The following is a 15873-nucleotide window of genomic DNA, read 5'->3' on the forward strand; positions in this document are numbered from 1 at the left end:
TGTGAATTGGTCCTATCCAAACTGTAAGGAACAATAAATCAAAGGAATGTTTAAAAAAAAAACCAACCACTAAAAAACTTTAAAAATGCAAATGGGTAGGTTCTAAGAATACATTTAATTATTCATCATGCATACAGTTTGAAAAACATTAATAAAAATTTAAAAGCACTGATGCCTCTTTTTAACAACAACTGTAAAACTGCTTAAATGCTGGGTAGCACCAATTAAAGTCTGACAGATTGATCAGTATTTTGGCACCCACTGACTGCACGTATTTCCCTTTAGCCCCATGAAACGTTAACGTGGTTCCACTGGTCAGTAAGCTTGCAAGATCAAAGATGTCACAAAAGGGATTTAAAGGGGTTTCTGGGAGATATCCCTTGATACCTATTCTCTCTTTTGTTTTTTTAAATATAGATGACAATTTGCAGGTCCTCAATTCCATTTAGCTTTAAAATGAACTTCCAGAAATGTGAAGGAAGATAGAATTATGAAAGTATGAACAAAACCATGAATGACAACATCTCCAAGTAGGAGTGCCCCAAGGTATGAGAGCGAAAAGGCCTACCCAAACCCCACTGACAACTACTGCTGATAAAGTGAAGCCTTTGGTCAGAAATATTACATCTAAGGACCATCTACACTCACAGACGCAGGTGGGTTCTAGACTCTCTTCATAGCTCCGGAAACTACACTAAATTAAAAGGAAAACAATGAGAATTAAATCCATATCAAAACATGAATCATGAGGATAATACTTCATGCAGGCACACGCAAGTTTGTACACTGCTTGGAAAAAAAAAGTATAGTCAGGTTCACACTCAGAAGATGACTTTCAGCTGAACAATAAGACTCTTTTCCCAAGCTCATATTATTTTTTTCCCTCCAAATGCAAGAGCTGATAGCTGTGAGCCCAGCATAAACAAAATAGTATCAGAAAATATGGCATAAAATAGAACTTCCCTTGGAAAGGGGACTGAACCAGAAGTAATTTGTGACTGGTCACTTTAGTTACATTAAGTGCAACACAGATGCTCTTATCTCCCCTTTGTATAGGCACAGGACAAAATAATGATCTCGTCTTACAAAATGTTGAAGTACTTCAGTGAGGTTCAGCACAACTTGGTCAGGCAGCTGAGTGTGGGTTAGCACAGGATCAGGAGCTGAGGCTGTCAAACACCTCACAAGACAGTTTTTATATGACAAGACATCCCTTCACCACCAGGTATCAGTTTGGCTGCAACCCCAACCAGCTGTTCAAAATTTTTGTTTGGCAGATGTGCACGTAACCAGATCTGTCAGAAGTCTCAGAGACTAGAAATCCCTCTTTTCACCTTGCTAGTATGGGATGGCTCTGGGAAAATACAATGCAGTCACAACTCTTAAGAGGGGAAAAAAGTAACTTAGCCCTCTTATACAAGATTATATCTTTCTTTCTAAATTCAACCTAAATTAAGCAGCCCAGAAACACCATGAAAGGCTTCTTGAGCACTACCCCCATTCCCTTCTGTATTTCATATGCATTTTGCAGTCTTTTATGGACAAATGTAACAATGGGTTCTACTTGTTTTTCTGTCAAGTCATTCCAGAACTTAGCAGACTATTAAGACTTCAAACGTATGCGTTCAAACAAGCAAAAGCGCTGCAGATTAGCACTGTTAAAAAAAGAAAAAGGCTTTTACCTTCCTTTGTGAGGTCTTCCTCTCTCTGGCACACCTGCAGATGTCCTCCGGTTCACAGTGGAGTAATCAGGATCCAGTTCATACCCTTCATCATCTGCTCCAAGGCTGCGGTTATCATCTTCCAGTCCATAGGGCTCTGGCTGGAAGCGCTCCGGCTGGGAGCGGTTCAAGTCAACATTGCTACCCACTGGCACTTGAGGCTGGGCAACAGGACCATAGTTATCCCTTCTGCTTGGCAAAGTGAAGCTACCGTCATCTGGCCTGTAACTGTTTCCTGGCACGTAGGCGTAGCGAGGACGGTAATTGACACCACGAGACAAACTGCCATAGTTATCAGACAGATCTCCATAACCATCATGACCGATGTAAGGGCGATACTGGCCTTCGTGGCTTTCAGGGTAAGAATCGTTGTAGCTGTTGTAAGATCTGGTTAACGTGGATGATGCCTGTGGCGTGATGTACCGCTCCCCATTCTTCATGTACCTTCTGTCTATTGAATCTGTGTAGCTGCCCATGGGAGATGAGCCATCCATCGATGGCAGGCCATCAGGCCCAAGTGGCACCTGACGCACTGTTCTGGTGGTAACTGTTTTGACCATTTTGGTAACCTGTGAAGAAGTAGCAAATAAATACGTTAATTTTCTCCTTGCTGCACAACGTGATGAGTCATATGGGGAGAAAGCATCACAAAGCATACTACTACAGTGACATGCCTGTTGAATGGAAGTACTGGCGTCCTCATGAGTTCACCTATAGTGGGACAATATTTCTATAAAAAGCTGAAAAGACGGGTCATAGAGCCAGAGTTAAGTGCACTCTGGGGCTCTTACAATCAAATCAAAAACACTGAAGCCACGTGACAGTGCGGGGAAGCAGTGCAAAGTCATCATATCAGTTCAAATTTGCCCAATGTTTTCAGGAGACATCTTTCCTAGAGCAGACTTTACAGTGCTGAGGAGCCACAGCCTGTCCTCCCACAACTAGCATAAATACCACATCACATTCCCTAGTTTGACAGGAATAGTGATATGTTCCTGCCTGATCTGGATCAAGTTTGTACCACTGTGTAACTAGATGGAGCTCAAATTTGGCAGTAGTATTTAGGAAACTATGATCTCAAACAGCAAAATTTTGGGCTTCAAGCTTTTAGACAGCACAACTACTTTCTCTTTTAAGATATGCTTACATTTGATGATCACCATACGAGCCCAACAGGTAGTTGTTGTCATTCCATTATTTCGGTGACTAACAAATTTGCAATAATGAACACTAACGCCACACAGCTTTTGCAACTGCAACTACCCTAAACATACTAGGCTAGACAAGCTTGTTTGAAACATAAAAGAAAAATCAGTACACAAATACATCTTTATCTTTTCGTCCTATAAATCACATTTCATTTCATCACAGAATTAGACTACTTCACATAACTGAAAAAAAACCTGGAAATGTTAAGTGTGCAGACAGCACTTGTGTGCAGGGTTTCTTGCTAAAGGGTAAGAACAAAGACTCCTCAAGAGTTTCCAAGAACGTTCTGCCCTCATGGGAAATGTCTGGTAATCTGCGTAAGACAGCATCAGACAAAAGCAACTACTATTTACAAACTAGCAAAGGATCTTCTGTTTTGGCTGGTATCTGGGGTCTATCAACTTCTGTACTGTCCTCCAGACTGATCAGCAAAAGCTTTTCTGGGGTACAGAGTCCAGCAGAGGTCAATCTACCCTTGGTTACCCTAACCCTAATAAAGTTACTTTAACCTATAAAAGGTTACCCTAACTCTGACTTTCAGCCCTTTATAAAAAAAAAATAAAATAACCCAACCAAGCAATAAAACAACACACCCACAAAGATAAGAGGAATAATCAATCCACCAGACAGTATTACACATCGGGAAGGGAGGAACACAATACAAAATTGTTAAGAGATATTTTGGGTTTCTAGAGTATTACAGAGCTTAATAAGCCTCAGTAAATGATACTCCTCTTCATGTAAGCCACAAAATGAAATGCGTACATCAAGAGAAAAAGCAACTGTAACATTCATTCCTCAATTGCTCAGTGGCTCTGAAGTCCAAATAGATATCTTGACCTACAGCCTCCGATTGAAACATTTAGATTGGCACCACATTAGCCAAGCTGCTGCTAAAACAAAATAATTAGAGTACACCTCTTGAAGTGGCTCCAGACATGTCCTCTAGCCAGATGTTTTCACACAGAAACCCCAAACAGAAAAAAATCACCCAAACAGCATTTCTTTTCCTAGAGATATCTGTGAGCAAACGATACTTCAGCCTAATGAAGTAATGAAATCCTGCAAGACTGAGCGCAGTACAAATGGCTCTCCACCAATAGCATAATTAAAGAGCGTCACAAAGCTGAATAAAGCATAGCCAGGTACCAACATGACCTTAGTATCCAGGCTGGGCCAGAGCTGAAAGAATTTTCCTCTTCAACCCAGAGGGATTTCCTTAACAAGAAACATCAGGAAAGATGCTACCTTCCATGCCTCCAAATCTTTTTTTTTTTTTTTTTTTTTAAGTACACATTTTAATAACTAAAAGAAAGGAAACTAGAAGCTAATAGTTTATTTCATGACATAGAAACCAACAGCGGTTTCTGCTTATTACCTGCGCACGATACTTCTACTTCCCCCTCAGTTACCAGCATGACTACTGTCATGGCATTTATAAAACTAGACAGCATTTAGAGAAGAAAAAGAGCTGGCGTAGCTTACAGTAGCTCTTTGTAAAGTGGATATGTACAAGGCAACACAGCTCAGTATTCTACTGAAGTCTTAAACAACAGTTTTATTCAAAGTAGCATGTTCATAAATAATCTTCTAAGGGTGAAAAAGCAGTATTTCTCAGGCCCAAAATATGGGAGTTTTGCAAAGCAATGACATGGATGCAAAGTGCTGGGCCTTTGCATTCTTGAATTTGGGAACCAGTAACAGGAATAACAGGAAGGAAGGCAGCATTTCAACAATCTGATGAATCAGAAATTGATACTTTTGCTCAGGAAGGAACAAAAGAGGCAGCTTTCTAGACGCCAAGAAAACCACTCACGTAAGCTCACAAAGCTCCTTCTTTCAGCACTATTCAGCTGGAGCCAGATATTTTAAATCTAAATCCAAGTTTTGCTTTTCAAGACATACATTGCCGTGCACGCATAGTTTGTCATGTGTGATTTTTCACAAAGTTGTCAAGATCGGACAAGGCAAGATACCCAACATAACACGTCTGGCTGCAGCAACAGCACAAAAGAAGGAACTCTGTCCTGCAGGATCTTTGGACAAAGGTTTTGCAGAGGAGGCATTGCTGCTGTATGTCTTCACCCAGCATTCCTACTATCAACTGGACTCTTGCTCATTTTTGACTTTAACTTTTTTTTTTTTTTTTTGAGAATCACTGTTATTGTCAAACAGGATCAGGTAACGCAATGCAGAAACACTACGGTAAGGACAACTGTCTATCAATATTCAGTACATGTATGAAAAAAGACAAAGCAGAATTTCAGAACACTTTGAAAATCAATTCCTAGACAACTTCTGACCTAACAGTTACCACTTAATGAGTTTTTCACCATGCTCTGGTACTCTACAGAGTACTTAGAGACTATTTTTGTTTAATATGACCAACACAGAATGTAGAAGATTAATCTGCAATTTTTTCCTAATTCGCTTTATTTTCCTGTCTTCAAGACTAGCATAGACAAGATTTAAATGGCTGTGGCTAGTCAAAAAGACACACTTAGCATCAGCCAGCATATGTAAGAACAAGTTTACAATGTTAGCACAGCTTCACCTCTATTATTTTCTGAACACTGACCTTATTAATGAGTGGAATGAATCAGGACGATCAAAACCTCCTTGTCAGACACATAAAAAGGTACATTTCACTCAAGCACTGAAGTACACATTCCTCATAGCATAAAAGCATTCAATAATGCTAAAGGTGTTATGGTGGGGCAATCAAACAGAGTCTTTATATATTTTGAGAGAGAGGGAGTATTTGCATGCCTCATTTGTCAGGTGTAGGCATTGAGATAGAAGATTTGTCATGTGATAAACAGACTTTGTTGCCTACAGGACAATAAAGGGAAGCTTTTTGGAAGCAATTAGTCAGCATACAGAGGAAGGCCCATTTGTTCGGTTTCCAAGCAAAAAAACCCAAACCAAACCAAAAAAAAAAAAAAAAAACCACCCCACACAAAAACCCCCACCAAACCAAACATCTTTATTTCAGGAAATCCAGCTCAAGGGAATATTTCATTTATATTCCTTAAAAGAACACAGGCTGTCTTGAGCAGCTGACAGCATAGTAATCCTCTCTACCAACATTTTTGTGGTTTCCTTAATACTGATGCATTAGCCAGAGAGAACAAAGCTATTCCAAATGGGAGTCCCAGCAGACTGTCTTATCTGAGATCCTCCAGATGCATCAGATCTTGAGAAAGATTTATCAGCATTAACTCCTCACTACAGATATGCTCTAATGAAAAATTTAGAGATATAAGTTACTTTGAGAAAGTGTAACTCTACTTCCTCTGTCTACTTTCCATCTCTAAATAAGCCTGATTACAAATCAAAGGTGCTCAATTGTTTCAATATTACAATCTCAGAATACCAGACAAAAGCTTCAGATTACTTCCCTATGAAGAGGCTGTCCATGTTTAAAATATATTCGCAATTCTTCATTCCCTGTGAACTATATTAAAGTTTCGACCACAGTAAAAAAAAAAGTTCCAATATACCAACTTATTCAGGCCCTCTGCACTAAAATCCCAAGAGACTGAAAGTTAGTGCTTTCACTGCTGCTCCCCCCACCCCAGACAATAAGTGCACTTCAGGTTTACTGACCCTATCCTTGTTCTTTCCCCCCGACAGTAATTATTTTCTTAAATAAATCCCCTACAGGCCCCATTATAATGTTTTCACTAATTCTATTTCTGGAATCACGTTTGCCAAGAGGACACAAAGGAAATATTTGCACATTTGAAGCAGCTTCTTTATTTTTCTGACCCTCATCCTTCTACTTGTCTTGAAGCATAGGAGAACAAACATGAAAACATCCAACGAATGGACTTATCAGATGCATGCGCACATGGTACAGACAGATCCCTCAAAGTGCACAGTGCTCAGACACAAGAGGAGGAAAGACAGTACTGAGACTTCAGTTGAAGTGGGCTATCATGGTCAAATGTAGTCATCTTAACCCATAGCTGTAATTTTGCCTTCCATTTTGTTATTGAGGTTGATTTTGTTTTGCCCCCCCCTTTTTTTTTGGGGGGGGGGGAGGGATGTGTGTGGAAGTAAGTACATTATAAAAGCTGACAGGGCTAAAAATTTTGTTGAAACTATGTCATAAAACAAAAAACAGATGAGAAGGAATGCACAAGGATAAAAGTGTTCTGATATTTCTGAGAGCTTATTTTTGAGCTACGGACTGTAAAAATTAATCAGCCCAAGCAGGTTGACACTATTACCTTTCTATTAAGTGCTGTGTAAGTACTCACCCCGTAGGTTATCAAAACAACAGCTCAAATTGCTCCCCTTCAATTTTAAGCTTAACGTTTCACATTTTGAAAGGGACCTCAATTTTGGCTGAAATCCCTTCCTGCTCTATTACCTAACTCCCTTAAATTTTCTGCAAAGTTTCGAAGAACTGCATCTCGAGGTACCTGGCAGTGCCACAACCAATGAGTTTCAGCCACAAGCACTTCCCCATCGCTGGTTCTTGGAAGTGGGACCAGCAGCTACTCACTGTTGGGAAAGACCTCGCCTTGCTTGCTGAGTATTAGAAAGCACGAGGCAAAGGGGTGGACTACAAATTAAACAACTTTGTAGACAGACTGATTTCACAGTTTGTTATCCTAAAAGATCATTTTCAATGAATAAAAGTGACCTAAATCTCTCCAATCTTTTAGCATTTCAAAGATAAAAATGAAAGGTGCCTGCAGAAAGAAAAAAGCAAACATTAACGCAAGCACACACATCTGATTTGCTTTACTGAGTTCTCTTGAGCCACTTACAGGCTCCCTTTAACATGTGGCAGGGTTCCAGCCGACAAGCAAGAGGTGGTAGTCTCTCCCCAAGGTGACTTTCACTGTTTCAGCATGATAGGTATTTGGCTTCCAGAGCAATTATAAAGTTGAAATGAAGTATTATCTGCTACATCTTCTGTGCCATGAATGTTATGTAGGGACTTAGTATAATACTAAGAGAATAACAGTTTGGGGAAAATTACTCAGAGAGATCTCATTTTGAAAAGGCAGATGTTCTCTATTTAAACTATGTCAAATATTAAATTCTATTATGCCTTCTTCCTGCTTCACTGCTACAGGCATCTTCAAAAAACTCTCAATGCTTCTAGATTAAGGTTGTTTACTTAATACACTATTGAAGAGAGTAACCTCTATAAATTATGGTTTCAAAACAATGGGGGAAGGGAGAATAAAGGAACAACAGCATACAGGAGCATTCACGTTTACAGCTTTTGCTATGCTTCATTTCGAGAAGAGGAATTTCAGAGGCAATACTCTCCACCAAGCCAAAGATTCACACAATTTAGCAACAATAAGTAACATTTTTCTTTTGAAGAATCAAAAAAAATGCATACTAAATGGCATTAGGCTGACTAATCCCCACATAAGCTATCCCACAAAGAAAGCATACGTTCGGAAAACATCTCTGGTCTCTTTGGCTCTTAAAAACCCATGACCTGTGTTATTTACTCTGTCAAAGGAAGCATCTTGTGCTGCCACTTTCTTTGCAAGACAAACATGCTGGAGATTGTGACAGGCACTGTCCAGTAGAGCCTTCTAGCTGCAGAAGTGATAAAAATAGGTTCTCAAACCAAAGAAGCCTAGAGCACGCACAGCGATGCAGAGCATAAAAGCCTTTATTTGTATGTTGTGCTAACTACCCTGACTTAACTAATCAAAGTAAAAAAAAAAAAAAAAAAAAAAAAAAGTTGAGCATAAACCTAACCCCTTTAACATTTAATGAACACAGTGTGACCATCTAAACTTTAAACATCACCCTTATTAAATAACAGATTAGATATTACTGAAAATAGATGTGAGGCTTCGCACCATAGGAAATGTTACTCCTTTACAAGGTAAGTACTATCGGCATGCTAAGAGCTAAGCCAGATACATGGGGGTTTGGGTTGGTTGGTTTTGGGGGTAAGGTGTTGGGGTTTTTTTTTCCTTTTTTTTTTTCTTTTCTTTTTTTTTTTTTTTCTTTTTAAATCTGGGAGGGAACAGGCAGAGGCACAGAACAGCAGTTTTGGGCTCAACAAAGATCCTAATGCACACTGCATGCCCAGTGGACATGGGTTTGCGTATCTCAACCCAGAAAAATACTTTCCTTCACCATCCTCATCTGAGCAGCAAGGTCAGAACTTTCCTACTGCACAGAGGTACCAAGAAACTTAATTTTCTCCATAAGGCTCTTGCATATAATAGTACAACCCATGAAAGCACCATGATGATACCCATTAGAAGTGATAGAAAGTCGATGTCAATTAACTCCAGGACACTTAACTGATGCTACTAAACTCCAGTGACAACAGTTTTTGTTTTTACATTCCCTACCAAAACAAAAAACAAGTTGAAGAATGATGTCATTAAAACCAAATACAACAAATCTGACCTCAGATTCATATCTAAGACCTGTTAAATATATGCTATATTATCACAGCAAAGAAAAGTCAAAACAAAAGCATTTCAGAGACAAGAACCACCTCAGCAAAGTCACAGCACCTCTTCTGACAGGGTTAGGGCTAAGCCAAACCTATCTGTGTTTTGACATTTCAAAATGACTTTTCTCTGCAACTGGATTTTTTTTTTTTTTAAATTACTTTAAGAGTCGGTCTTTTTAGCAATACTAGGAAATTCAGGAATACTAGGAAACACCACCAGACAGTATGTAAGTTGAAGTCAGCGGCATTATTTCAAACAACATAAATGCAGAGCAAGACAGCTATGCACCCTCCCCCCGTTCTGGATATACGTCAGTGCCTGGAATGAACTACAGTTACGGAAGAGCGCCTTGCTCTTTGAAATGGAACAGTAGCTCTATGGTTGCTGTTTTTTCAATTTTCTTTTCCCATATGCAGACACAATGCCTGTTTTGGAGCTGCCACTGCCCTTTTCTGTGGGAAGATAGAAAAATAGCGGGTACACCACACACAGGAGAAAATCGCACCTTTTAAGCTATGACAAACATGCAGCTTTATCAGTGGCATGACTATTTCAGACAAACTATTTCATTCCATGTAGCCCCATTATCTAGGGACCACTGCATGGCCTCTCCTCTATTTTTACAGTCGTAGCTATCATTTTATTCCCTTGCATAGCTGTACTTACAGTCTCCTAAAACTATGCGCTACTATTAGTTCATATAAAAAGGTGCCCATCACAACTGTAATTTTATCACTTCCTTCCTGTAACAGTTGTTGTTGCTGCCACTAGAAAGAAAACAGCATTTCTTTCAAGTAAGTCACATACTAAATACATTAGATTATTTGAAAAGCTAATTAAAATGCGGGGGTTTTTTAGTGTGTTTTATTTTTAAGACCTTCATCTCCTTCCAACAATGCAAAAATAGGCCAGTTATATTTATCTTCTAATTGCAACAAATATTAAACGAGATACTCAGTTTATAGTAATGTGCACAGGCCCACTGATCTCAGGAAACCAACGTTGACTTCCTCCAACCTGAGGATCTCATGTCCTGAATAGGTACCTTAGAGGGCTGCAATTCTGGAACACTCGTAAAAATAAGCACTGATTTATGCAGTGACCTCTGTTCAATTGCTTTTAACACAGAAAGCAGTTGGACAGTCTCTTCTTTTTTTTAAATCAGTGCTGTTTAGAAGTTTTTAAAAATGGATCACCCTTAATCTTTCACAAGACCAAAACCTAACAATGACTTCAGCTCAAATTCAAAGACGCCAATGATAGGGTGTATTAACGTTCCAGTGGTAGCAGAGAGCATGCAAGGCTGCCATGAACACACAGCATATCCTCAACAGAGACTACAAAACTGTCCTACACAAGGGAACAAAAAGGTATCAGGAAAATTAGAACATAGGCAACACCTGTCATCCAGCCAAACCTGAGGCAGCAGTCACTTGAGAACACACCCAGCTTTCCCCATGCATCAGGAGTAAAATTCCATTCACAAGATTGTCGCAGAATTTAAACACTATGGTATTACTTAAATAGGATGTTTCTTGTTCTAAAGGACAAATGCATAATCGCATATTGTTATTATAGATCATAACTAATTTGAAGACATATTTCGAAGGACATTTTCCTCATCTGCAGAAGTAATTTACTTCAAGCCCTATCAACTCATCTAATTCTTGTATGTGTTTGTGGGGCAATGTCATGAACTGTTTCAGTAAAATAAAGCAAATGTTAAAAGAATAACCAGTCTGGGAAAGGCTTCTAGTGTTTTTGTTTGGTTAACCTGGATAATTTCTACTGTTCAGTCCACAGCTCCATGAACAGCTGTATCAGCAGAGCTGATAGGGAGCAAACTAGACATACACAGAGGTGAAACTAAAAAAGCCCTGAACTCAGCTTCGCTAGCACAGAGAATATTCAAAATCATTGAGGATCACAACAGCATGATTGTCATCACTAATGCTACTCCCTGCTATTTTTATTTCACGATTAGGTGGTATTTTCCCATTTTCCTCATTGGTTATTAACCTCTCACCTTGGTTTCAGTTCTCCTTGTGGTTCCATCTTCAGAAGTGACAATAGATACATGGGAAGTGGGAGTGCCTGGGTCTTCCTCCACAGTAACTGTCTCTTCCACCATTTCTTGAGGCTCTTGCATCATTGCTATTGATGTCTGGTTACTGGGGCTTTGTTCCTAAAGAAGCAGGTAAAAAAAAAAAACAAAAAACAAAAAGCAAAAGCTGTTCAGTTCTACCATCACAGTATAACTATCCTATTGATTTCAGCTTCCTCAGTTGAAACAAAACATTACAACAACTTGCAATTAGAGACTCAGAGAAAGAAGTATTTAGTGTCTCAAAAAGCATGGTGCAACTATGCTGGTATGACTGGGCTCAGCTCAGTAAATGGAAATCGTGTGAAGCATCTATCAAGGACTTCATATTTAGAGGCAACCTACTATTGACTAACAGACTACTGCTAGCTTATATTTAAACCTGCTTTAACTACCTTATATTTAAACCTGCTGTAAGCTTCCTCTTCAATGCCCAGCATAGGAGGAATAGAGTTTTTGTCTGCAAAAACATTAATTCAGTTCTGCAGTGAACAGGACCATTTTCTTTCAGAGCAGTTAATCTTACATACCATTAAAAGTTTATTTCCATTTGATAAAATACACTCAGTCGCAGACTACAGAACGCTACAAAACATCAAGACCTGCTGTTAAACTAACACCTTTCTCAAACGGTCCAATGCAATGGTAACTTAAAAAAATGGATAGTTAGAGATTAATAGCTAAATTACGTGAAACACTACCCTTCTGACATCTTCCCTTTGCTAAGTCCATAAGATCTAACTGGCTATAAGCTTATTTAAAATTTATAACAGATCGACAAGATAAAGAAACACTAAACAGAAAAAGTAGATCAAAGGCTGGTTCTTGCAGGGATACTGCCCAACGAGAATGCTGCTGCTTCTCACTAGCACTAATGCCCGAACTTTCCTTTTCCTTATGCAATTGCGTGTCTCAGAGAAATCAGAGAAGCTCCCCTTTGGTAGATATATGTATTTCAGAAGTTTCACAGCAAGTGGCCAATAAAGAACCAGCTTACATACTGAGAAATAAGACTTTTTCCCAGCATAATGAAACCCTAGCCATGTGAAATAAAATGACAGACTCTTCATTTCATTGTAAGCCCTGCAGATATTGGGGTACACAGGCCTCAAAGCCAAAGCAGGGCTTCTTTTATTGGCCGATCTTGTCAAACAGGCACACAAAGAATATCCTCTATTAAGCAAAAAAAAAAAAATATATGTATACACACACACAAATATACGCACACAGGCGCACTTTTTTTTTTTTTCCCATATAAGAAAAAAGAAAAGGAATGATGCAGAGTCCTAAACTGCAAAGTGAAGACACTCTCCCTAAAGAAAACACCATGGGCAAATTCAGTATACCTTCTCACATCACAGGAAAACAGTATCATAGGGATGAAACTGTTGCTGTGCAGGCGCTGACTCTAATTACATAAAGGTCTGAATATTCTACCTGTGAGCAGCTTCATCACCAGGGAGCTACAACATTTTATTTTTTAACATTTTATTTAGAAAAATTGCATTTCATCCCAATGATGAACTTTGGACTGCCTCTTTTGCTGTGCCATGTTTTGTGCAAGCCCTGACAGACAGTAGCCTTCCAAGTGACCTTATGCTGCTGAGCAGGAGCAGTGTACTGAGGTCTCAATTAAGCTCCACAGCGAAAAGTGTCCTTTAATCCTTGTGTGACCTATCATTTCCTTTGAAACAAGCTGAGATGCCTCTCTTCAGTTTCCTTTATTTACAGCTGTATTCTGACAGTCTGGAACTTGGACTTCAGTAAGGAAGCTGGTTTCATTTTCAGGTAAGTGCTAATATTAACCAAGACCATGCCAATAAGCCTCAGGCAATCATCACAATCAAAACACAACATGGACAACCTTCAAAGATAGCACATGATGGACCACCAGAGGAGATCTACGCAGGCACTATTTCCATTTCTACTGAAACTAGAGAATAACTCAGGCTACAGAATCAATCAACAAAAATAAGGCTTCTGAAATCCTAAAAAATAAATAAAAAATAATATAATCACTCCTTCCAGCGTGCAATACTTAATCATTATGGCCAACAGCTTACGATACATACTGAATCCTCTGTGGTAGGGTTTGGATGTCACATTGTGTCTTCTGCCCACAGCTTCTGAAGGGAAAACTAGCTCCTGGGACAAATATATTAATCTATTAAGCCCTTCACACTTTTCTTTAAGATACTATAATCTAACTGCAACTCCCTTTTTCCCACCCCACAGTGAAGTTCTGCTCTAAACTGAAGTATTTACACAATACTGCAATACAGTAAAGACTCAGAACTTCTATTTATCTTCATGTAACCCCAGCCTTGTTCATAGCAAAGAAACAAGTTACATGTACAGATTTTTTCCATTACACCTTGTCCCTGTAAACCTCGTCATCTCAAAGGCACTGAATGCCAAAACTGCTTCAAGGCGGGACTTTCTCACTCCTCTCACCCATGCATGTACATACATACATCTCCTCCATCATCCCATTCCTAGCTGCATCTTGAGGTGACTGCATGAATTTATCTCTCCTCATTCCCCTCTAGATTCTTCAGAGGCAAACTCTGCTTTGTGATAATAAAACTAAGGCAACAGAAGGTGGAAAGAAATATTTTGCTCTTTGAGCTTTTGCAAAACTTTTGCTTTACAAAAAAAATAGAAGTCTCCCTTTGTATTCAGACTGCCTGTGGGCAAAGGAAACCTTTAAAGCTGGGCACTTAAACATGAGCAAATTGCAAACTAGAGCATATTGACTTTAAATGAGCACTGCGCTCATTTTATCTTTTGGCTGCTTCTAAAATGAAGATTCAGGGAGATACGGTACAGAACTGCATTCCTACAAGATAAAATTATTGTTAGCAAGAGACTGTTCCAAGCATCAGAAAGAATAAAAGCTTGCAAAGTTCAAGGTAGACATCCCAACACAGACAAACATCTTCTTGTGTCTTCTTTATTATGCGAGAAACTGACCAAAGCAGTGAGCAAAGAGGACAGCGTATCATCCAGCTTACTCCCTGAATTAGCTAAAGGAGGTGGCTCTTTGATCTCCAAAACCAGTACTTTCTCCACATTGCTACTTGGAGTTTTCATGAGCTAACATTAGTGTACAAAAGATGCAAAGATTTTGTTATCTGTTTTTAGTTTCCATCATTAAGGATTTTAGGTCATCACAAATTGCAGAAACTGGGACACATTACCCCTTTCAACCACCCTCCTCTGTGCTCAGCTTTTAAGTCAGTATTGAGTATGCTCTTTTTCTAAACACATCTCAGAAAGTTGGATTCCAAACATTTGGCAGGTAAGTCCGATTAAAGTAAAACACAAGTTGCCAGACAGAGCTAGAACATGAGACCCCTAACGAATAATCCTACCAGTAGAACCCTGCCCACTACAGGTAGGCAATTCCCATTTAGAACAACACATACTCAATTGTTTACCTTGCTGGGGGTGTTCAAAGCAAAAGCAACCAGACAATTCCTCTTTTCCTGTAACACTGGTCAAGACCCTGTGGTCCTTCCCCCACTGTTGAACAAGAGGGTGTTCCCTAGCACAAGAGGGATCTGCCATGCCACAGCAATCACTGTCATCAGCTGAACATCTAGGAAGATCAAATCTAAAGGGAGCTTCTTTCCAGTCCTCTTCAATGGGAGACCATCAGGATCTGTGACAGTTGCTGCACGTTGTCTCCCTCCTCCTCCAGGGACCCTCCCTTTGAAACGCTCAAGGCACAACAGCGAAACTACAGAAATTGTGTCACAGGGAGCATCAAGGGCCAGCAGCTGCCTGAGGGATGTGGCGCTGAGGGGGACCCTTTGGACGGCTGGGGATGGGCCTTGCTGGCTGGGGCCCAAGTCCACAGCATCCAAGCAACACAAGCAGGACAGATCTGAGATGGCAGCCAGGTCCAACCAAGAGGCCATACCACAGTGATGAGGGAGGCTCAAGGTCAACCTGGGAAGCAAATGTGCAGGTCAGGTTCCCTGATCCCCAGACAAGTCCACAGTGACAAGGTACATCTGAGGTCAGGCTGGGAAGTCAAGTCTGCAGGTTGGCATCTGGATCAGTGGGGCCCATGGCCAGGCACAGGCATGGCTGTAGCTCAGCTGGACACCGTACTCCTCCAGTGTAGCCCAAGGATGGACTGAGGGCTCAGGGCTGAGCTTAAATAAATACAGCTCCCAGGTCTCTGAGGGGAAGCCCCATGTGAAGCTGGTCAGGGCCACTGAGGTCTGGCAGGGCCCTCAGGGCCCTGAGGAAACCCCGCAGCCCCTCTAAAATGGCAGCAGGCATTCTCTTGCAATAAACACACGTATCAAAAGGTGATATCCCCCCTCCTCAAATTGCTAAGCATTACCATGAGGTCCTTTTCAATTAATAATCT

The 15873-nt window shown here is 40.0% G+C and overlaps 1 protein-coding gene across 4 annotated transcripts in view; it reads right to left on the reverse strand.

Annotated features, from left to right (window-relative positions):
* ARVCF (ARVCF delta catenin family member) overlaps positions 1-15873 on the reverse strand; it is a 166541-nt gene that overhangs the window by 77243 nt on the left and 73425 nt on the right. For all 4 annotated transcript variants that reach the window (XM_086474431.1, XM_086474430.1, XM_086474429.1 and 1 more), the window contains 2 exons: positions 11412-11570; positions 1683-2290 (listed from right to left, as the gene is read on the reverse strand). In XM_086474431.1, the coding sequence (XP_086330557.1) occupies positions 1683-2290; positions 11412-11570 (767 nt within the window). The remainder of the gene's footprint in view (positions 1-1682; positions 2291-11411; positions 11571-15873) is intronic.

Source organism: Leptosomus discolor, chromosome 16, assembly GCF_034619465.1.
Source record: "Leptosomus discolor isolate bLepDis1 chromosome 16, bLepDis1.hap2, whole genome shotgun sequence".
NCBI lineage: Eukaryota > Metazoa > Chordata > Aves > Leptosomiformes > Leptosomidae > Leptosomus > Leptosomus discolor.